This window comes from Natator depressus, chromosome 6 (assembly GCF_965152275.1).
Source record: "Natator depressus isolate rNatDep1 chromosome 6, rNatDep2.hap1, whole genome shotgun sequence".
NCBI classification, from domain to species: domain Eukaryota; kingdom Metazoa; phylum Chordata; order Testudines; family Cheloniidae; genus Natator; species Natator depressus.
This window is the reverse complement of record NC_134239.1, coordinates 111,969,810-111,993,772: the sequence shown is the minus strand read 5'-3', so window position 1 is coordinate 111,993,772 and position 23,963 is coordinate 111,969,810. Positions and strand designations below refer to the sequence as shown.

Here is a 23,963-nt window from a genome sequence, read left to right as displayed (position 1 = left end):
ATTCTGTCATCTGCCTCCCAACTCTCAGCTAGTGTCAGGAGCCACCAAACATAGTAGGCAGAGACAGGCAAGTAGACACTTACTCTGTGTTTTCACACCCAGTCACATCTTGATTCCTGAAAAGTTTGGTTATTTTTCCCTCCCATGGCAAAACCTACACCAGTCTGGGACCTGAACCTGGTTTTAGCAACTCTGACAAAAGGACTGTTTGAGCTTCTGGTACCCTGCTCTTTACTGCAATTCTCAACGAAGGTAGCATTTTTAGTCGTAATCACTGGCCAAAAGAGATGGGGAGTTAGGAGCAGTCATAGCAGACCTCCTCTGCCCCCCTCCAGTAGTTTCCCACAAGAATAAGGTATTCCTGAGACTGCATCTGAAGTGCATCCTTAAGGTAGTGTCAGACTCTCACATTAACCAAAACATCCATATCCTGTGTTCTACTCTAAACCACACACCAATAGGGAAGAGGTAATGTGGCACTTCTTGGATGTGCATGGGACCCTTGCCTTTTACCTACAGAAGATGAAGTCATTTAGGAAATATCCTAGACATTTTGTATCATTTGTGGAAAGGATGAAAGGAGAGGCCACTTCTACCCAGAAGCTGTCAAAATAGATCTCAGGATGCATCATACTTTGCTACGAGCTGAATAATGTCCCTCTTGAGAGGAGTGTGAGAGCACATTCAACAAGAGTCCAAGCAGCCTCAGTAGCCTCCCTCAAGGGTGTATCTATTATTGACACCTGCAAAGCAGCAACATGGGGCTCTGTGCATATCTTTGCAAGACACTATGCACTGGTACAAGCAGCTGCTTCGGATGCCTCCCTGGGTAGAGCAGTTCTGCATTCTGTTGTGACATTGAACTGTGGGTACCCACCTCCTAGAGAGAGAGACTGCCTCTGAATCACCTGAAGTGGGGCATGACACATAGGGACAAGTGTCCTTATGTCTACTACCCACCTCCTTCCCCACTGCCTCAATTTCCCTAAGTGGGGCCTAGCGGTAGAGAAGGAACTAAAACGGTGGCAGCCTGGCATCCCCCTTTATAGCGTCACGGCAGAGCATGAGTGCATGCATAGAGCAAATGGACACTGCTAGGGAAAAATCTTTGGTCCTGGGAACATGAAGTGCACATGCAAACCTGAAGTGCATGACACAGTGGGAGAACCCACCTCAGAGAACTCCAGTTACTACATGGTGAGTAACATTTCCTTGTCCTGCAGCACTTCTGTAGTGTGTATGAGGAATTTAGAGAGCTGGCCTTGCTGAGCTATTTCTCACCCTTCTTGCCTTGCCCTCTGCCCTTTAAAACTAACGTACTGCAGCCTTGCAAAATGTCATGAAAACTTACCATTCTCATTAAAATCTGTTTGCCCCATTTGGCTTTAGTGGGGTCAGAATTTTATGTAGGTTATTTATTTACGTTTTTACTTGTGCCACAAACATTCTCCACATAAAAGTTAATTTTCTTTCAAAAATAACTTCTAAAGGATGACTGAACCCTTTGTTGCAGGTTGGATATATAGGATTCCTGGCCTGTTTTGATGTCTAAATGTTGGCTTTGTTTCAGGACGCCTTTGCATTGTGCAGCTTCTTGCAATAGTGTTCATCTCTGTAAACTACTTGTAGAATCCGGAGCAGCAATTTTTGCTTCAACTATAAGTGATATAGAAACTGCTGCGGACAAGTGTGAGGAGATGGAGGAGGGTTATATTCAGTGTTCCCAGTTCTTGTACGGTAGGTTGCCAAGTGTATATGCTTGATAATTCCCTTTACAGACCTTTATCACTTCTCTGAAATTCAACCTTTCTTCTCTGTTCTGACTGCCAAGTTGCTAGTTTAAGTTCTGTATCCTCTACATAGGTCTTTGAAATTAGCATTGCCCTTGCCCCCACTCTCGTCCATTCAGAATACAGCCAGAATATTTTCTTGGCTGTTTCTTTGGCCATGTCATCCCTCCCTCTTCAAGTCAGCTCACTATGGCATTGTGCATGATTTTTAAACATCTCTTCCTTCCTTTCTAGGAAAGGGTTCTGATGATGATAGGGTTTTCGAGTTAGAAGGGTGTTGCCATGTAAATTTCACATGGAATTTTGTAAGGATATCCCAAACTTCTAGCAGACCACACCAGGAGGCTGAAGATCTAAACTTACTTGAATTCCTTATTATGAGTAGTTATTCATGTTTTGTTCACTGAATTAATGACAGATGACCTATAGCTTTTAAGTTCAGTGCATATATCACAAGAGAAGCATCTTTCTAGAAGCAGCAATTAAATAAAATTAAGATTCTAACTTACACCAAAGAGAGTATAAAGACTTCATTAGGGTTTTAATATACCCCTTAAGGCAGATTTGCAGTGTGATGATATATACAGCAAATGCTGCAATAACTAGGCTGAGCAAGAAGAACTCTAAACCTGTTGTGCTAGAGAATGTGTATGAGACTAGTATGTGTATGAGACTAGGGCTGTCGATTAATTGCAGTTAACTCTGGCTATTCACTCAAATTAATCGTGATTAAAAAAATTAATCATGATTAATCACACTGTTCATACCAGTTGAAATTTATTAAATAATTTTGGATGCTTTTCTATTTTCAAATATATTGATTTCTGTTGCAACACAGAATACAAAGTGTACAGTGCTCACTTTATATTATTTTTGACTATCATTTTTACAGTGCAAATATTTATAGAGTATTTTTCAATTCACCTCATACAAGTAGTGTAGTGTAATCTCTTTATCATGAAAGTGTAACTTACAAATGTAGATTTGTAAATGTAGACTCAAACAAAATATAAAACTTTATAGCCTATAAATCCACTCAGTCCTATTTCTTGTTCAGCCAGTTGCTAAGACAAACAAGTTTGTTTACATTTAGGGGAGATACTGCTGCCTGCTTCTTTTTACAGCGTCACCTGAAAGTGAGAACAGGCATTTGCATGGCACTTTTGTAGCCAGCGTTGCAAGGTATTTACATGCCAGATATGCTAAACATTTGTATGCCCCTTCATGCTTCAGCCACCATTCCAGAGGATAGGTTTCCATGCTGATGATGCTTGTAAGAAAAACAATGTGTTAATTAAACTTGTGACTGAACTCCTTGGGGGAGAATTGTAGGTCTCCTGTTCTGTTTTACCAGCATTCTGCCATATATTTCATATTATAGCAGTCTTGGATGATGACCAGCACATGTTTATTTTAAGAACACTTTTACAGCAGATTTGACAAAATGCGAAGAAGGTACCAATGTGAGATTTCTAAAAATAGCTACAGCACTCAACCCAAGGTTTAGGAATCTGAAGTGCCTTCCAAAATCTGAGAGGGATGAGGTGTGGCACATGCTTTCAGAAGTCTTAAAAGAGCAACACTCAGATGTGGAAACTACAGAACCTGACCCATCAAAAAAGAGAATCAGCCTTCTGCTGGTGGCATCTGTCTCGGATGATGAAAATGAACATGTCGGTCTGCTCTGCTTTGGATCGCTATCAAGCAGAACCCATCATCAGCATGGACATGTGTCCTCTGGAATAGTGGTTGAAGCATGGAGGGACATATGACTCTTTAGCGCATCTGGCACGTAAATATCTTGCGACGCCAGCTACAACACTACCATGCGAACGCCTCTTCTCACTTTCAGGTGACGTGAACAAGAAGTGGGCAGCATTATCTCCTGCAAATTGTAACCAAACTTTTGTCTAAGCGATTGGCTGAAGGAGGACTGAGTGGACTTGTAGGCTCTAAAGTTTTAGATTGTTTTATTTTTGAATGCAGTTATTTTTTTGTATATAATTCTACATTTGTAAGTTCAACTTTCATGATAAGGAGATTGCACTACAGTACTTGTATTAGATGAATTGAAAAACACTATTTTTTACAGTGCAAATATTTGTAATAAAATATAAAGTGAGCACTATACACTTTGTATTCTGTGTTGTAATTGAAATCAATATATTTGAATATGTAGACAACATACAAAAATATTTAAATGGTATTCTATTAACAGCATGATTAATTGATTAATTTGTTAATTGCATGATTAATTACAATTTTTTAAAATCACTTGAGAGCCCTAATTTTCAAATACACCGTGCAATGAAAACAACATATTCCCACCTTCTATGACAAGTTTTATGCCATATCAGGTTTTAATCTCCAGTTAAGTTCCTGAGGGGGAGGGAAAAAAAAAGTATAATGGCAACACTGAATCTTAAATTGCAGCAGAATGAAAGTCTCTCGGGATTTTGGGTCCTCCTCTCCAGTGGGAAATCCTAAGTGGGTAAAGTCAAGGTACTCTACCATCTGTAATGTTCATTTACCTTTTGTTTCTTGGTAATAGGAGTACAGGAGAAGTTGGGAGTCATGAACAAAGGAGTAGTGTATGCTCTGTGGGATTATGAAGCCCAGAATAATGATGAGTTGTCATTCCACGAAGGAGATGCCATTACTATCCTGAGACGCAAGGATGATAATGAAACAGAATGGTGGTGGGCTCGACTCAATGATAAAGAAGGATATGTGCCTAAAAATCTTTTGGGGGTAAGTTACTTTAAGCTTCTTCCTTCCTTCCTTCTCCCTTGAACTTGACCTATTGTTACACTTTTCCTTAGGTGGGAGACTAGAGGGAACTTCCTCTAGAACTCATCAGTGCAACATATAGGTAAATCATTGCTGCAGAGTGACACAAAGAAAGCAATCCCTCTGTCCTGGGGCCTGAGTGCACCTTCTCTGAGCATTATTGCTGTAGAAGAAAGACAGACTGTAGTTAGGAATTTAACCCAGGACAGTAAATAGAACAGTAATCATTAGGCTGCCTTAAGTTTTTTTAGGTTATAACTTTTTAATTGATCTTTAGCATATTAAATAGTGATATTTTCCATGAGATCAAACTGGCTCCCTAAGTATAGTATGGTGGCTGTTGTGCCAAATATCAGGGTTGCTCACACGAAGATATTTAAATAACTGGGATGTAACAAGTTCGTGGCATGGATCACTCCTGGTGGGAGTTTGTTCTGTTTACCTGCCAAGAAGGTAGATGTGGCTAAAATGCAGATTGGAATTATGCAACTGGTAAACTTTCACTTTGACTGCATAAAATGATGGAAAGTTATACCTATTTACTGCCACCTGCTGAAGGACGGAAATAAAAATAGTTAATAGCATTAGTTAATTAGGTTAGGAGACTGTTAAAGGTGTGAGTTTCCTCTTGAATTGTTCAGACTTGCATGTCACTTTGTAATCTAAAGAAATGTACTAAATATGTCCAGTGGACAACATGTTAATGACGTCTCACCCTTTGCTGTACAATCCATTCAAGTGTAATCAGAAATAGCCCTTTGGCTGTAAGCAGGTTATATGTTAATTATAGACATGATTTTCTAGTTATCACATCTAAAGCTTGGGTATTTACTTTTGATTTTGTTTTGCAGCTATATCCAAGAATAAAGCCTAGGCAGCGAACCCTTGCTTGAATTCAGTTGTTTGGCAGTGCAATACATGGCTGGTAACTGGAAGCTTAAATCCACACTGGAGTCATCCTTTTCTATCACATTTCAACTGGAGAAATAAAATTATAATCTTTGTTTTTAAATGGTGCTCTCTCTTGTTAATGGACAGCAGTCAAGGGTTTAAAAATCTGCAGTTTGTAAATGAAGATCATTCCATGTAACCAATCACTGACTGGGAGAGGTACTTGCAGTCTACAGTATTTTGTCAACTCTACTTTAAATACCAAAAATATTCTTATAGAAGAGTCCACAGGTAGAGGTTTGTGTTAAATATTCACAAATGTCATTTCCAAATTGCAGATGTGCTGTCCAGTCTGTTCTAGTCCCACAATAACTGTCCCATGTGTCAAGATTTTGGATATATTTTGACACCATTGAATGTTGTTTACTCATTACTGACTGTGTGCTACAGAGAAGACTTTCACATGCTAAGTGCATAAGCAGTAACCAAGGCTATATATATACATATATACATACACACACACACTCTAGGATTTAGAAATAGAGCATTAGTTAACATATCTAAGTCCTAGTCTAGGGCCTGCTCTACACATAGACTTAAGTCAACCTAGCTACATTGCTCAGGGCTGTGAACAATTTTACATCCTGTATGACAGGTAGATCGACCTGACCCCTACCATACATGCAGCTATTGCATGAGGTAGTTTACCTACAGCAATGGGAAAAACCCCTTCCCTCACTGGAGGAAGCATCGTGCTACAGCAGCACAGCTGTAGTGTAAAGATACTCTTTACAAAGCTCAAACAGAAGCTTTAGAGATGCTAGGATCTAGATTTTGTTTGCATTTAAATGACAAGCTAAAAGAATCAAAACTAGTGTTTGTATACTTCTCAAAATCCCTACACTAATCAACTTGTTAATTTTCTTGGTATTCAGCTTATTACATGAGTTTTACCTCTACTAATTTAAGTTACAGGTCCCACTCCCACTAACCTGTGAACTTGTCTGTTTGGAACAAAAGAACATGTAACAGTGGATTTGCAGTCAGATTAAAGGATTTGTATGTTTGCATGGATGAAAGTGCAATAGTTGAGAAGGGTAAGAGTCTGATAAGCTAAGAGGTACACTAACTTGAAGTCTGCCTGAGTAGTTGGACTAAAAAATGGAGAGCTAGTTGTGCTAATATTGAGAGTCAATGACAGGAAGAGAAACAAGGGGTTCAAGAAGGATTTGAGAATGGCAATAATTTGCTATTTTGGTAAGGACAGTTTCTGTGGTTCTTGGCAGCCCTACACCTATTGCCAGGGTGAGTTATGCAATAACCTTTCCACTACATTGTAGTTTCAAGCAAAAAAAAAAAGCGCAGAGCACTTCACTGGAGTTAATTGTACATGGTTTTATATACCAGAAATATATTTTGAATTTCTCATAAGTTGTAGCCATGTGTTTTGCATTTTTTCTTCCATTAAAGTGTAGGCCAGTTGGCTTTAACTCATGTACAAGTCTTGTGTATAATTTATATAGCATTTATGCAGCGCTGTAATTTGCTTTTACCACCATTTAACATTAATTGTATATATTGTGGTGACGAAACGTGAAAGGTTATTGTTAAAGAACATTTGGTACATGAATGTGACAATTTCAAGAGCCTATGATGCACATTTTCATGTTCTCTGGATTAGTGTATAATAAAATACTACTAAGGCATGGCTGCATTTTGAAGTGTTTATTTTAAACTGTTAGGCAATGGCAAAGTACTGTAACCTTTGTCCACCTAACCTGCAAAACTAATCCACACTGAATGAGGATAATTTAGTCACAATTGGGTGTGCATAGTACTAAGAGGCTAGCTTGGCAATACAAAGAGAAAAAGGCTTAAAGTGCTGCACACACCCAAGAGGGGTTGCTCTGAGACTAGGTAGGCCCTCTCACTTACAAACAATTTTTCACCTTAAACTGCTGGCTTCTAGTCTTCAAGGACAGTCTGAATGTTTGAACTTCATTCACTACCAAGTGCAGCCAGCAAACTCCTAGTTGTTTTCTTAGAACAGCTGAATATATGAGATTTTCTAGTTCATGCTAGAGTGCTTGAACAGAGTGTACCATTTGGACAGGAGACACAAGACATTTCTGGGTATTGTAAATAACCTTTTATTCTCTCCTCCACTCAAAACCAAGAATATTGAAGTCTTTAAGGTTGAAAGTTAGCTTAAGTTGCTTAGCAAGTTAAAGTGAATGCTATCTTGAGCATTTTGCTTATTTTCAATAAGTATGAATTCATCTGATCCATAAGACTTGTACATTTAAAATACTGTATACAGTATGTCCAAACATTAGTTACAATAATCAGATTAATTAGCAAAAGGTCATTACCACAAGTAAAATGAATACAAAACTTCAAAATCATTTTCTGGAAGCTTGTATTTTCCAACATACGGGTGGGCTCCAAGAGGTCATGTTCATACAACCCAGTTTGTGGTATTTGGTGAAACTTATCTTTAAGTGTTTGATCACATAAGAACCCAAAATGATTATTTCTATAAAAGGGTATCTAAGGCAGATTTCATTGTACATTGATCTTCAACATTTGGATAAGAAAAACACCTGAGATCTCTGTAGAAGAGACTTAGAAATACATTTGTTTGCTGTTTGTAGCCAACAAATTAAATACATATAGTATACATAATTGGTACTAAAATTGTGCTATACATTTTAGCTGTAGTGCAGGTCTTACTTTCGTTTTCCATATTAAGTGCCAATAAGATTTAACAAAATAATGAAGTCTTAAACATGAGGCTATGTTTAAAGCATTAATTGTATACATATTGCACACTAGATAAGTGAATACTCATGGTTCCAAAATACTCACATTGCATTTGCCAGTGCTTACATAATGAACCACATTTGGGGTAAAGGGGTTCATAATACCAATTACCAGGGATCAAAGTAACTAGCAAAAAGTGAGAAGCAGTTTTTCATAGAGCTGGTCTCTTCCCTCAGAGCTCAGACAACTTGCTGCTGTTATGGGTCCCGGGATTCATAAAGGAGTTTTGCTGCCTATGATTACAAAAACAAGATTCATCATTGCAGTTTGCTATATAGGCACCTCAGTGATAAACAACAAACTTAAGGCCTCTTATCTTCCCCTAGAAACTACTGTAAAGCCAAAAGCTGTAACTTGTTATCAAATCCTGGCTCTTCTACGTATGTATAGTTTTCTTACATGGGAGAGAGACAATCATTCTAGAGCTTACTGTCATGGCACATCCATCAGGATTTTAGTCAGATTCTCAAGGGGTAAAACTTCAGAATTTCATAAAAATACGTTGCAATCTTTAGAACAGTGTGTCATGATAGACCTGCCAGATAACTGATATTTCTTTTTGAGATGTCGTTTAGTGATGTTGGCTAGGTAACAGCTTTCTAACCAAGTTGCTTATCTTATTTGTCATTTGTATTTCAAGAAATATTTGAGGAATAATATATCAGCCTTGTTATTAGCACTGTTGGAGGGAGGGGGTAAAGGGGTGTTCTATTAAACAGTGAGTACAGTGGTGGTAAACCTTTTAAATGGTCTTTCTACAACATGAGTGATCTGGCCAGTTTCCATGTGAAATAACTCAATGTATTTTCTTTTTAAGCAAGTCATTTTTCATAAGCCTGGTATTCACTGCCATAAGAAATGTTGATTTATGTGATTATAGAAAGCTTCTTACATGATTTCAAGATGGTTTACAAAGTCTGGGAGGATTGCCAGAAATTCTCAACTCTGATTTCTTGATTAAGTTTGAGGTACTATATACTGTCTCTTGTACCCCCATCTAAACCAGGATTAATAAAAACATAGCCCAGACAGTGCCTGAAGTCAGCTTGGAAAAAGTAGTTAACAGCCATGCTCGTTTAGGGTAGTAAAAAGTCAATTAGACAGCTGTGCCTTGCAAAAAGCAGAAGTCAGTATAAGCTGGGCCTTCTGGGAGAGATGTTAAAGGAAGAAGCAAACTCCTTAATCTTGTCCTCTCCCAAGAAAGGAGTTTCATGGAGTAAGGGACCACCTCAGAAACACAAATGAAGCAACATGGAAATTAACTGCACGGTAAAAATAGGTGTAGCTAGAAGCTTTTTGAGAGACAAGCAAAGGACGTTAATATGTCTCAACTGTATGAAGTTTAGGTATTAAAAAAACCTGAGGTCAGAGGGACTATTCTGATGTCTAATTTGCATAATTTAGGTAAGAATTTCACCTACTGGTTCTTACAACAAGCCCATAAATTCTATTTGACCAAGAAAAATCTTAAAAAAAAAAGTGATGGAGAATTCACCACATTCTTAGGGCTTGTACACACTACCACTTATGTCATAATTTGTCGCTTAGGCTAGTGTAATACACATCACTTGTGGAGGTGGCTTATTCACACCCCTAAGAAGCAGTGTAGACAGTGCTATGTCAGCAGAAGCAGCTCTTGCAAAGGTGGTTTTATAATGCTGATGGGAGAGCTCTCTCCAGTCAGTACAGAGCATCTTCACCAGTCTTGCACTGCTGTAGCACTTCTAGTGGAGACTAGCCCTTAGATAAATTATTCCATTTTTACCCTCTCTTAAAAAACATGCACCCTTTTCTAGTGTAATCTAGCTTCAGTTTCCAGCCATTACATCTTGTTATGCCTTTCATCAACTCCTGTTGGTACTTAAACTCTGATCAAGTCACTTCTGAAAATGGAAAGTTAAGCTAAACAGAGAGCAGCTTTAGTCTCAGTATAAGGTAGGTTTTCCAGAGCTCAAACCCGTCTAGCTCTTTTCTAAATCCTTCTCAAATTTAGGACACCAACTTGATATTGTTCGAGTAATGATCTCACTAAGGCCAGAGGGCTAATATCACTTCCCTAGTTCTACGAGGACATCCCAAGAAAGGGGGAGGGGAGGGTCAATTTATGAATTTGCCAGGGTGCTACTTAGATTTTAAAACTGAAATCTAAAACTAGGTTTGCCAATATAGAACTGGATCTAATACAGGAGTAGACAAACTTTTTGGCCTGAGGGCCACATCAGGGTGGGGAAATTGTATGCAGGGCCATGAATGTAGGGCTGGGGCAGGGGGTTGGGGTGCAGAAGGGAGTGCAGGCATTCAGCTGAGTCCTCAAGGGTTAACACATTGTTAATGCAGCCTCACACTCTACAAGGCAGCACGAATGGAGGGAGGGGAGACAACATGGCAGAGAGACACACCCTGTGTGAGAGAGAGGTGTCAGCCTACTTAAAGGAGCAATGCGCATCTCTCTCTAAGTACACTGCCCTTTTAAGTAGATCAGGAAGTTGAGACAGCAGCTGCAGCCAGCAAGCTCCCTCCATCCTGAGTCCTGTTGTGTCACCACCCCCCACTCTATGGAGAAGGGGTAAGCAGGGTGCAGGGGGGAGGGGGAGAGACACCCTGACATTAGCCCCCTCCCCAAAAAGCAGGAGGCTCAGGAAGCAGCTCCAAGGCAGATGGCAGGAGCAGCACATGGCAGTGGGGGGAGGGATAGCTGAACCACCAGCAATTGACAGCTTGCTGTGCGGCTGCCGCACAGGGAACTTAGGGCAGTGGGGAGCTGATAGGGGGGCTGCCGGTCGACCTTGGTTCCAAGCCGCCACCACCGCCAGCTCCAACAGGCTGCTCTTCCTGCAAGCAGTGGACAAAGCAGGCGGCTGCCAAACAACGTTATAAGAGAGCACTGGGCAACTTTAAATGATCATGTTCCCTAATTGATCAGCAATATAACAATGAAACAATGTTAACCGGGATGACTAAGTGAGGAGTTACTGTGTGTGTACGTATGTACACCCTCCCCCAGAAATGATTGACCAAAGTATTATTTTAATCAGCTACAACTGGTTAATGTAGTAAAAGCATCATGAGTGGTTAATAATTAAATCAGCCTGCATTTTAATATCATGTGCTGCAAAGAGCCATAGGAGACACATTGAAGAGGCACTGGTGGCTTGAGAGCCTCAGTCCAAGTATCACTGCTCTAGTCCCTCATTCTATTAAGATTTAAGATGAGGCTCCCTACTGGAATTTTATTATTTTCCTGCTTAGGAATACTCTCAAGCTGAACTTTAAAATATCTGTACAAATCAGTGAGTCTTAGATTTTTTACTAACTGTTCTAGAGTTCAGGAAAAGGGAAGCAGAGGAAGAATAGGCATGGAGTGACTCTTCCCTCCCACTTAACAGCTTTAATAATGGCACAGAAATGGACATTTCCATAGTAGCAACTGACTGATTTTGTGGGAGAGAATTTCTGAAATGAAAATGTGGAAGCTTTCAATATGATTCAGGACACCGAGGAAGTCAAGTTTTAGATGGATGGGAACTTGACTTCTGATTTTCCTGAAATACTCTTAAGGAAGGTGGCTGGGGAATATTAAAGTTGAATATATCAGGCTGTGCAGCTTAAAATAAATGTAACACACGCATCTAGTCATTACAATAATGCTAACTCACTCTGCAGCTTTCCCCTTCCTTTTGGAGAAGCCACACTGCCACCTGAAAGAAACTGTTACAGTAGTATGCTCTTGGCTTTCGTGATTGACATTTAGACAATTAATGCATCTAAGAACCTGCCTCGTTTATATATCAGATGTGGAGGCAATCTCAGGCTCATCTAGGATAAAGAGACCGTTACCTGGCTGATCAGGGCAGATGTGAAAAAGTCGCTCTGACATTTTGCTGGAGTGTGGAGGAGTGAGTCAGTCATGGGCAGTGCTCACTGACCCACACTTGGAAAGCAGGAGGATCTAGCCTTTAATTATTAAGGCAGTTTAATTAAAAAAAAAAAACAAACAAACAAAAACCCCACTCACATGACAGTATATAGCTTCTTCTTTAACAGAGTACATTTTCGCTGACAGTTTTAAAAGGGGCAGGGGAGAAAAGCTACTGAACTGATTGGTGGAAATCACTGGCTAAGCACTTGGAACTTTGGTTCAGTGAAGTGCTAAACTAGCTTTTGACAGCAATAGCCTCTTCTGCAGGTGCAGAGGAAATATTTTCTTTTCAGCTTGTTCTACTAGTTCAGTTCAATAACTAGTTCAAAGTTAAGAAACAGGCCAGGAGTTAAAAGTAGTAAAGCTTGTTTTCCCTCTTTCAATCAATGAATTAAAAGTGAGGTGTGAGAGGATTTGGTCTACTAGTTCTAAGATCTTGAAGGACATGGTGACTAGAAACAATCAGTTCAACTCACTAGCAACATATAATACTTTTGTTAAATAAGTCACTTAGTTTTGTATATCAAAACTGTATTGGAAATCCCGTTTCTTATGTATCCAGCACATTTAAGGTAGTTTGATTTAATATAAAAATTAAAAAGTGATGTTTGTGCATTAATTGAATTCTAATTTTCATCCAAATGGAGCTTTACCCAAGTCTAGTAAATGTATCAGTCATCATTTTAACAAATGTAAAAGTTAATAATCTGAATAATTGCAACTATGTAGCTTACACTGTACAGATAATGTATCCTCAGCAGAAAGTACCACCATATTTAGTGTAAAGGCTGAAGTTACTTGCAAGTCAACATGTTTTAATGGTTACCAACCAGTAAGAATCAAACTTATTAGGAAAATAAGGACAAATGCAAAATAAGATTAAAATAGATTTAAATCAAAGTTTTCTGTTTGCTGATTTAAATGATTTAAACCTGATTTATGTCACTTTGATTTAAATCAATCCACTCTGCTTTCCAACATTAATCTAACCTTTAATCCAAAATCCTTTCAGAATGTGTTATGGCTGTTTTTAATACCTGTTTCCAAAACTAAAATTTTATTTGGGATTTCCTTAAGGTTCGGGCTGATTTGTGAAATAAATTTAACTATTTGGAGCAGCATATATATCATGGTAGCCCCCAGCAGTCCCAATCAGGATTGGGGTCCCATTGTGCTGGATAACAAAACAAACAAAAAACAAAACCAAACATCTTAGCTGGGAATCAAAGTAGTTCTAAAAACCCAGGAATCAGGAAACAGATCTTATAGAGGATTCAGTGTTTCAGAGCAGTTATGAACTATACAGATTTTTGCAAGTTAGGCAGATGTTTATTCTCCTTACTTGTCAATTCACCCTGTATAGTTCATTATACCCCAGGATTAACAGTACCCAGCTACTAATTCTAGTTAATGCAAAACAGATTCACATTTTTATTGAAGAGCTGGAAGAAAACCAAAGCAACTGATAAACATTGCAGATGACACAAAAAGGTTGAGGGAGTGATAAATAATGAAGAGGACAGGTCACTGATACAACCAACTGTGAACGTATACAGCTATGAGCAAATAACGTAGGCCAAGTTTGCAGTACAGGAAGCAGTGACTGAATGATTTGAGGCTCATGGTGGATAATCAGCTGAATATGAGCTCCCAGTGCAATACTGTGGACAAAAGAGCTACTGAGATCCTCAGATGCATAAACAGAGGAATCCCAATTAGGAGTAGTACGTTATTTTACCTCTGTATTTGACACTTGTGAAACTGCTGCTGGAATATTGTGCAATTTTTAAATCAAGATTGGATGTTTATCTAAAAGATCTGCTCTAGGAATTATTTCAGGAAAGTCCTATGGCCTGCATAATATAGGAGGTTAGACTAAATGATCACAATGGTCTCTTCTGTTCTTAAAATCTATGAAGTATTCCAAGGTCCCTCTATCAATTTAGTATTAAGAATAAAGATAACTTTGGAACTTTTAAAAAAAATGTTACAGTATGAAAGATATGGCCATCTGGTCTAGTTTCACTGATTTATAACTGTTTCACAGTGTAGACGTTAAGGTTTAGCAAGATTATGTTCTTCCCCTGCAACTGGTGTTCTGTTAGCGTACTAACATGCCCTGTCTGCTGCTGTTTGATATATTTTATATATTATCTCACTGCCCTAGTTACTTAGGTCTGAACACACAGTGCACTGTTCTTACCCATTGATATTACAGTTTTTTGGGTTACGAAAGTGAACTACATTGGATTCCAGGATTATTACATAATAACTAAGGGAAACCTAATTCAGGGTGTGTGTCTGTGTCTGTCTAGTGGGCATACAAGATGAAACCCTTGGAAGTGAAGGCTCTAGTTCGTAATCTTGTCAAATACTGAGTATCAATCAATCTATGGCATCTGGAAATCCATGTACCACCAAATATTAAAGCCCCAGAGTAAAGAGAGTTTCCCTTGCTTGCTGTAACCACTCAGTTTCCCCCCACCCATTTACATGCCAAACCAGCATGTTTTCTAGACCTCAGCAGAAGCCAGTGCTGTAGTCGAGTATGGTCTATCTAGTATAAGATGGGTTATGGCCCTATTATATTTATAGTACAGTCACAACTAATTGTTTTGTACACAAATGGTGACCAAACTTAAGGTGATCAATTTTAAACATTAAATGTATTTTATACAAGTTACCTTATGCATAGCTGCTAGCCAGGCTGCTGACAGCTTCTTGTTGGAATTGAAGTCTTCACTGGCAGTAAATTTCATCTGTGTGAGCTCCTCTGACCCTGGTACCTTATACTGCAGGAGCATACCTGTGGCACGAGTATTGCCTCCTGAAAAGGGAAAATTAAAGTAGAGTCCTGAACAAGCAGCAGGAGAGCAAAGTATTTAGCTACCTGAGAAACAAAAGAAGAGGATGCTCTGTCCATAAATCACCAATATAACTCATTCCCAACACCACTGAAATGCTTTAAATGTCTTGCATTAACAGCTGCTGCTATCGTATGCTACTGTACGAGCATGAACCACAATGTGTTGCCACAACCCAAAGCCAAGAATGCACGGTCAGAAGATCACTCAGGGAAGCTAGCAGCAAAGGGAATTATTGCTGGAAACAAAGCTATTTATACACTGACATTGCAAGAACACCTTTCTAGCTTGGTATTTTTTTAAGTGTTAGAAGTCTTAAAAATAAAATTCATGGTAATTCACCACAGTATCTTGCAGTCTGCAAACAATGGAAGTTGTTATTCTTGTCAGATTTAAAAAAAAAGGGTTCTTGTTTGATAGGAAGTCTGAAAGCTTTCTGGTCCCTACCAGATAGATGGGAGGACAGGTGGCCTCATGGTGGAAACCTACTATGAGGCCAAATAACTCCTGAAAGTATCAGCATATGGGGTGTGTCCACCACAGAGGATGGCTTCACTCAAGGAAGTGTGTGGGAGAGCACACCACCTTATATAATTTATATTCTAGCTGTGATTTTAAGATGTGTTGTTCTTGATAGGCCACCCAGTGAAGACAAGGAGGGAAGTGAAGAACACACATTGGAATCAGGTTAGCCTAAAAGTCAAGAAAGATTCTTATGGAATAAACACGTACTGTAACATTTTGCACCTTATTGTTTAGGGCATTTAGTACACTATTCTAGGATTAACTAAGTCACCAGAACCTTTAAAAACCAATCCTCTTGCAGGTCACCTCACCTGCCTGATCCAATGTTCCTTATGTAGACAAAGGCCTCATTTTTTCAATGAAAAGATTATCTTCGGATGGGGTAGGGCCCTAAGGGGTCAGTGTCCTTATGGCACCATCCAAGAGAAATCCAGGCACAAAGATAATCTTGCACTAAGCTTCTGAACCACAAGCCCCATAATTACATTTATGAGTTAATATGTTTTTCAATCTCTTTGCAAAAGGAGCAACTGGATTCCTCTGCCCTCTCCAATTTACCTAGTTGGATTATAAAACTGAGTGCCTAACTTCCAATGTACTGAGACCTTGACCAAATTCAGACTGTTGCAAATGTGATTACATGACACTGATCTGATCTACCAGTAAGCAAAAGTCAGTAGTAGGTTACATAAACGATACAGCACACAGCAAGACAGGAGAAAAACAAATATAGTGACCTGTATTTTCTCTTTATGATTTGCTTAGTCACAAACCCATCTTTCCACCCAAAAAAAGCCTCCCACACCACTTGGGCATAAAATAAATAGCTTCTCCCCTCCCTCAAAAGGGCAGACAATCCTTAGCTTAAGAATAAAGTCATGCCAAATGTACTGACTATCCAAAATTAAGATTTTTATGAATATCCATTTTTAAAATCTCATGACGTGCTAATTAAATTTGCAATACATTTCAAGTACATATACTCTACATACCCAGCTACACAAGACGATCGTTAAGATCGTATACTGAAGCATAATAGCAAGATGATAATCCATGTTGAATATGCACACTTGCCCATGTATTTGTTATCAAAGATACTTAAAGAAAATCAATTTATTTACAATATTTCATTATGAGGACTGGAACAATGCTTCCAACTTGTGCTCACTATTGTGATTTCACTACTGCTTTGGTCTAGAAACTGACCCAATAGCACACTGTTTGAAGCACCAATATATTCTCTTCATGAGACACAAGTGGAAGAAACTGAACAGTCTTAGTTGTAGACCTACAACTCCAAAGCGATACTAAATACTGGTCACTTCTTCTGTTTCCATTTCCACCACTTATTCCTTCCATTTACCCCTTCATTCCCTCTGCTTCCTCATTTATTCTATAACCAACATTCAACACATCCACACCTTTCTTCCTCTACCCATCCTCCCATCTTGAGCAGCAGTACTTTGGTCACTTCAGGAAGTGAACGCTCTAGTGCTCACCCATTTGTACAACAGGAAGTGAGCTATGCATAGTGCCTGTCAGCAAGGAGAATAGCCACAAATATATGATTTAAGGGAGCCCTGATCAAGGCAGAAGTATTTTTAGTCATCCTCCAATAGTCAAAATGTTCTCCACTTTAGAATTTAGATTGAATAATCTCCGTGTTCCTATTCTTTCTAAGGGCATCACACAAAATACATGTTGTTTAAAATCTAACACTTTTAAACACAGGTTGCCCAAAATTAATTTTAGTAAGATCTACAGACAGCAAAGAGGAGAGGAAGAAAGCAGCACTGAAAAGGGCATCATAACAGCATGCTCAGGTGAATCAAGTTCACAACAACATTGCTGACCTTCAGTAATGTGTTGGCTCTCCAGAAGGCTGGTATAAGTGTGAATATCTTTTTCTACATCAAGAAGGTAGGCAAGCAGTGAGAAGAAAAATTAGTCAGAAGAGCAGTGAATAAGGAAATTAAAGGAGCATTAAGATACATCCAAATAGCCACACATTTGATTGACTACACTGGTCCCACAGATGTGAGATTTACAATGAAAGTCCAGTAGTACTTGACAAAATTATTAATGGTAAAGAATCACTTTCGAAATCCTTGTTCCCATTTTTTATTTACTGTACTCTAATACTGGGTTTGCGCCTGATGAGCATATTTTGTAGGACTTGGGTAAAAGTTAGCTACCCCATTCAGATTTTGGTTGGCCACAATCAGGGGTCAGGTGAAAAGTAAAACTCTGCATAATTGTTTGGTTAACCACATACCAGTTAGTTGTAGTTAACAGTTTAATTTGATAATACTAATTGGTTCCAATCTGTGGTTCCAACACTGCACTCCCATCAACTCCGGAGTCTGTCCCTTATAATGCTGGCTTCAAGCAAAAGCAGGCCACAGCTGGGTCCTGATACGTTCCATTCTGATGACTAAAGTTCTTCCCCACCACTACCCGTACCCAATCAAGAGTGCATCTCTATGGTTCAGGCAGTGGGAAGTGGCAGCAGGGCAGATGCCCACCGTCACTTCCTTCAAGATACAAAGTTCTACTGGATGAGGATCAAAAGGTCAGAAATCAATTCTGAATTCTTGAGTTTTTTCTAAAATGCTACTGTCAGCAGCCACAAGGATAGGCTTCCAAATGCTGCTGCTGTACTCCGAGTGAAATGAAGCACCCATATCTGAGTTGTCAGTGCAAAAGAAGGTGTATTGTTTTATTAGGTTAAGGAAAAGCGTTGCAAATTTGTAACTTATGACCATTAGTTTAGATTCATTGCAAGATTTACCTCCAGGAGTAAATCCCTCGGTAAGAATCTGGACAGTCGAAATCTGTGCAATTTCAATTTCATAATGGCTGTCTCCATCCAGAAACAGATATCTACACAACAGAAGAAAACATTGCTTCTTACAAGTGTGTCATTTTGTGAACTTGAAAACTAAGTCTGATTCAAGAGAAACAACAGGTTCTACCAACAGTATTCTGGCAGTTTATGTACTTTAACACAAACCTCACAGGAATTAATTACTACAGACAATCACAAGCTGTAAAGATAGGAAGAAAAGCTTTTAACACAAAAAACAACCAACCAAAGAAACACCGCCCTCCACCAACCTTCTGATCTTCAGTTAAAGCCAGTTGAAAGCTATGGGCCAGACTGCCAGGTGCCTCTTGCAAAACTTCCTGCAGAGCATCCTCAAGAGGGAAAGTGACTGAGGCATTTTGAAAGAGATTATCTAACCATCTATAGCCTGAGGATCACACTCAGCTCTGTGGAGGCTGGAACCTTATGCATGAGTTCAGTTTTTAAAACAAACATTTTGAAACAATTTTTTCAATGGTTAAATTTTTCCTCTCATGCCCTCTCAACCAGTACCCTTCCCATTACTGTTGGCAACACATTATTTATATTCCAATAGCACTTACAAGTCAACTAAGGTTGAGATCCCACTGTACTAGGCACTATACAAACATACAACAGAAGACTGCACCTACCCCAACGCGGTTAAAACAAAAAACGAACAAAAACTACAGACAGTAGGCAAAAAAACAAAGCAAGCAAGCAGTCTGGTGACACCTTCAAGATGAACAAATTTATTTGGGCATAAGCTTTCATGGGTAAAAAACTCACTTCTTCCATGAAAGCTTATGCCCAAATAAATTTGTTCGTCTTTAAGGTGCCACCAGACTCCTTGTTGTTTTTGTGGATACAGACTAACACAGCTACCCCCCTGATACTAGACAGTTTGTTTAAGATTACACTACAATTTATTTCCACTTTTATTCACAATCAACCAACCAACCCACCCTCTATTCTATTCATCTCCAATAGGGGAATACTCCACCTCCCTCTGGCTGTAGGAGTTTAAATTAAGAACCTGCCAAAATTATCTGAAGGTATCCCCCTGGCCGTTTCATCTCCCACAAAGGAACTTCCCTTCTCCCACAAAGAAATGGACAGGACACTCACCTGGTCTTTTGCACACCAGGTGTCCACTAGCAACCAATCACTTCCATCCCCCACTGAGGCGAGGGGCCCTACACTGCCCCTCCATTCTTCCGACCACCTAACCCCACAACCTTGGGGTCAGCAGATTCTCCTCTCCTCCTCCAGAACCAGGCTCTCTTCTTTCAGAAGAACTCTAAAATTCACCCTTTTTTCAGTATCCATTACCAAACTCCTAGTCCACACGCTGGTCCTCTCCCACTTTAACTCTGCAAGACATGTACCTGTCATCATCCTGAGGATTCTGCTTGTATATTGTACCTCTTTATCCCCCACATTCATCTGATGCAAGTTTTTGCAGATTAACAGTTCAGAGGGGGGTTAAGGACAATCTTCCTTTGTGTGTACATCTAATAGGTTTTGGAAGCTACCAGTACACAAATAAAAATGAGACTAGTCATGTGGACTGTACAGTAGGCACAGTATACAGAACTCATTTCTTATAGACAACCAGCTAGCAGACAGCAACAGTCTGTCACTACCTGCCTAGCCAGATTCAAATTAATGACTTACATGCAAAGTGCTTCATAATATTCCATCATCCACGTCTGGAGCCATCCAAGCTTCTTAGGGTATGTCCACATTGCAAAACAGAAACAAAAACAAAAAAACACCTCCCCCCCCCACATGCACACAACTGCAGCAGTGAGTCTCAGCGCCCAGGTCAACTGACTAAGGCTTGCTCTACAGGGACAAAAATAGCAGTGTAGGCATTCCCACTCCTGCTGGAGGCCTGGCTGAAACCTGACAAGGGTGGTTGATCTCAGAGCCCAGACTCCAGCTCAAGCAGGAACATCTACACTGCTATTTTTGACCCAGGCTCACATTCACTGCCATGGGTCATTTTTTGCAACGTAGACATACTTTTAGTGTAAATTTTTGCTGTGATCAGCAAAGTTTCATGAACAAAAACAAAACAAAACCAAAACCAAACAACAACCAGACTGATGATGCATCATATGACAATAAGCCCCAAAGGGCTTACCCTCTGCTCATCCCTAGGGCCCTACCATTTCAGGGCAGTGTGTCACTGACTGTGAAATAAGCCCTTCCCCATGAAATCTGATCTCCCACTTGTTGCTGGGAGCGCCCCAGTCAGGGGGCTCCTGGCTGCAAGTCCTGGCTAGACTGGGGAGGGAGAGGACTTGTCCTTCCCATGCACAGCCACTGTCGCTCTCAGAGGGAGATCAGACCCACCTCGGAGTACCTGCCTCACCCCACTGCAGGAAGCTCCAGCCCCGGAGGTTCCTGCAGCTAGAGGAGACTTGTGGAGGTGGGTCAGATATCCCCTTGCTCTTGGGAGCGCCCCAGCCAGGGAGCTCTAAGCCGTGAGTCCTTGCTGGGCTAGGGAGGGACAGGACCAGTGTTCCCTCTAGTTTTTTCCACCCGTGTGCAGAATTAATTTTGTTATGTGCACCAATATGACACATCACCTCCATATTGGTGCACATAACAAAAATTCATGTGGTGGGGGTGGGGCCGACTGGTTCGGAGTGTGGGAAGGGGCTCAGGGCTGGGGCAGAGGGTTAGGTGCAGGGGTGTGAGGACTCTGGTTGGGGGGGGTGCAGACTCAGGGGTGGGACTGGGGATGAGCGGTTTGGGGTGCAGAAGGGTGTTCTGGGACTATGGTGGGGAGAGAGGACTCCCCCCAGCTCTCTCCCTCCACAGCAGCAACTGGGCTGTGGGCGAGAGGTGCCTCTCTCCACCACGGCAGCTCCAGGGCTGGGGCTGCAGGATAGGCGCCCCTTCCCCGGCAGGTCGGGTCTGGGCCGCCCCGGTCGTGCCTGAGGCTGGGCCGCAGCAGAGTTGGGGCCAGTGGAGGGCCGCCGCGGCAGGCTGGGAGCCAGGCTAGGTTAAAGCCACGGGAGGAGCACCCGTCCCCTGGCCGGTTCCCGGGTGGGTTCCCTGAGCACCTATGCGGCACTAAATAGGCTGATGCATGGCTGCGCAGCTTACAGAGAACTTAGGACAGGACTTGTCCTTCCCTTGTATAGCAGCTCTTGGTGGAGATCAGACCCACCACTGAGTGTCTGCTTGCCTCCCCGCTCCTCCAGAAAGCTCCAGCCCTAGAGGTTCCTGCAGCTGGAGGAGATTTGTGGAGGCAGTTGGATATACTCCTGCTCCTGGGAGCACCCCAGCCAGGGAGCTCTTAGCTGCGAGTCCCTGCTGGGCTCGGGGGAGAGATGACTTGTCCTTCCCTTGCATGGCAACTCAGAGCGGGGAGGCAGGCAGGCAGGCACTTCTGGGTACCTTTTGGGTTGGGACCCCCATGGTTACAACACTGTGAAATTTCAGATGTAAACAGCAGAAAACATGAAATTGACTAATTTTAAAACTCTCCGGCTGTGAAATTGATTAAAATGGACCCTGAATTTGGTAGGGCCCTACTCATACCATGTACTCACTTGCTGATTCTGGAAACATTTTAGAGCACATAAACCGGCAGGAATGCTGTAGAGGCAACATACAAGACCTCACGAAAAGCGGGGATGGGGAGATTAAATAAATATTTTAAAACCTAACCAGATTTAACAAGTGCAGTTTCCATTCTCATTTCTCACCTCTGGTTGTTGGAAAGTCGACAAACCATCATCTCAGATTTTTCTGATGTTCCCCGAGCAACAGAGAATGTAGCACCTTAGTAGAAAAAATTTCCCCAAAATTTATTCAGTTATTCAAATGCTAAATTTGTAATTTCAGAAAGAAGCAAAGTTAGCGTATCAAGAACTTTTATAAACTTTTGCACTTCATGCACCTATCCTAATGGCTTGAACACCTTAAGCTACATTATGCTCTCCATTTTACCCAATCTATTTAAAAAGTCTAATCCTGAAAAACACATCAAAAGAGTTCACTGTCACCATCAACAGCAAAATGGTGCAGTTGTAACTAAACATCCTGTGATCAGTTAATATTTCTTCTCCAATGTGTTACTCCTGGAAGAATTCTGTGCTACTGCGTGCGCACATAATAAGCTGCGAATAGTTTTTGTGTGTGCAGAAAAAAGCTTCTGCTGAAATGCTGATGCAGTTCCACCTTTTGCCCACCAGAGGGCACTGTGGCACAGGAACACAGCAGCAGCTCCCAGCCAGCGAGGGAAGAAAATGAGCCTGTCTTCTTCGCACTGCTTGCCCGACCCAGGAAACAGGGGCAATGGGGAAACAGATAGCATGGGGTTGCTGGGGAGGTCAAATAGGGGCTCATAAGGGCTAGTGGGGGAGGACAGACTGGGGCAGGGACTGAATGGGAGTTGAGGCACGGGGCCAAGGGAGGTGCAGGGCCACTTGGTGATGGGGGAGGGAGATGCAAGGCAACATAGGGACAGCGGGTGGCTGAATGGGGGTACAGAGACATTGGGAGAGGGGGGTGCAGGGCCACATGGGGATGCAGGAAGACCTGGGGACAGGGGCAGATGTGCCTGACTGAATGAGAGAGGCTAGGTGTCAGCCAAGGTCTGCATGGGGGATGCTCTTTAACAATCCCTCCCAACCCCCAACCCCCCCAAAAAAAACCAAAACAAAAAACAAAAAACACAAAACCTGTTGTATATACTTTTCCCACTCATACACAACAACCCTCCAAGTTCCCACCCAGGCTCCTTCCCAGCAGTTTACTTCCCTCTCCCTCAGCTCCTCCATTACCCCCGACTCCCACAAGCATTTGCACTGCTTCTGAGGGGTGCAGGAAATAAGGTTCTGTACTGTAGTTTATATGAATTACTCAGAGTTGTGTATTAATATGCCTAGTAAGGAATCTATTTGTCAAAAGATTTCCTGAATGTTTATTGTCGTCTGTATTGTTACAGACATACTTGCCGACAGGTATTTTGAAATAAATGACCAAAAATAATTGAAACTGGTGTGATATTGTGTTTAGACAAAATATGCAGAATTTTGCAGATTAAAATACTGTGCGTAGAATTTAATTTTTTGGCCCAGAATTCCCCTAGGAGTAATGTGTGTAGATTGTTGTATGTTTACCGGATTTAAGGCACACCCTCAACCTCAAAGCAAGAGGCAAAGGACAGTATCAAATGATTGTTGGACAGTTTCCTGCAGCTACACTGGACCATTTTTTCTAATCAAATATTGCAGTTAGTAAAAATATTATAGAAACTTTTTAAAGAAGTGTACAGAATATACAGAGAGATAAAGGTTTTATTGGCAGGTGGCCGTTCAATTCAGGACTGTCCCATGCTCAGATTTTCTTAGTTACACCAGTGTAAGTCAGGACTCCATCAAAGTCAATGAAGTTATACTGCTGTACATGAGAAAAATAAAATAATCCTCTTACAAATAGTTTGTTTAAAAGCCGTATGTGCCTCACCCCCAGAGCACATTATAGAATAACCA

At 40.8% G+C, this 23,963-nt stretch overlaps 2 protein-coding genes across 5 annotated transcripts in view; one reads left to right on the top strand and one right to left on the bottom strand.

Annotated features, from left to right (window-relative positions):
• The window catches only part of PPP1R13B (protein phosphatase 1 regulatory subunit 13B), a 143,504-nt gene extending 136,354 nt beyond the window's left edge, over positions 1-7,150 (top strand). For 2 of the 3 annotated variants that reach the window (XM_074956311.1, XM_074956308.1), the window contains exons 15-17: positions 1,571-1,737; positions 4,342-4,541; positions 5,432-7,149. In XM_074956311.1, the coding sequence (XP_074812412.1) occupies positions 1,571-1,737; positions 4,342-4,541; positions 5,432-5,473 (409 nt within the window). In that variant the 3' untranslated portion in view covers positions 5,474-7,149. Of the gene's footprint in view, positions 1-1,570; positions 1,738-4,341; positions 4,542-5,431 lie in introns of all 3 variants that reach the window. The other variant, XM_074956310.1, reaches the window with a different exon arrangement.
• Positions 7,151-7,397: 247 nt separating this feature from the next.
• Positions 7,398-23,963, bottom strand: part of ZFYVE21 (zinc finger FYVE-type containing 21) — a 33,176-nt gene continuing 16,610 nt past the window's right edge. Inside the window, exons 4-8 of one of the 2 annotated variants that reach the window (XM_074956326.1) lie at positions 22,173-22,248; positions 18,394-18,485; positions 17,456-17,509; positions 14,898-15,040; positions 7,398-8,527 (exon numbers count right to left, since the gene is read on the bottom strand). In XM_074956326.1, the coding sequence (XP_074812427.1) occupies positions 8,492-8,527; positions 14,898-15,040; positions 17,456-17,509; positions 18,394-18,485; positions 22,173-22,248 (401 nt within the window). In that variant the 3' untranslated portion in view covers positions 7,398-8,491. The remainder of the gene's footprint in view (positions 8,528-14,897; positions 15,041-17,455; positions 17,510-18,393; positions 18,486-22,172; positions 22,249-23,963) is intronic. The other variant, XM_074956327.1, reaches the window with a different exon arrangement.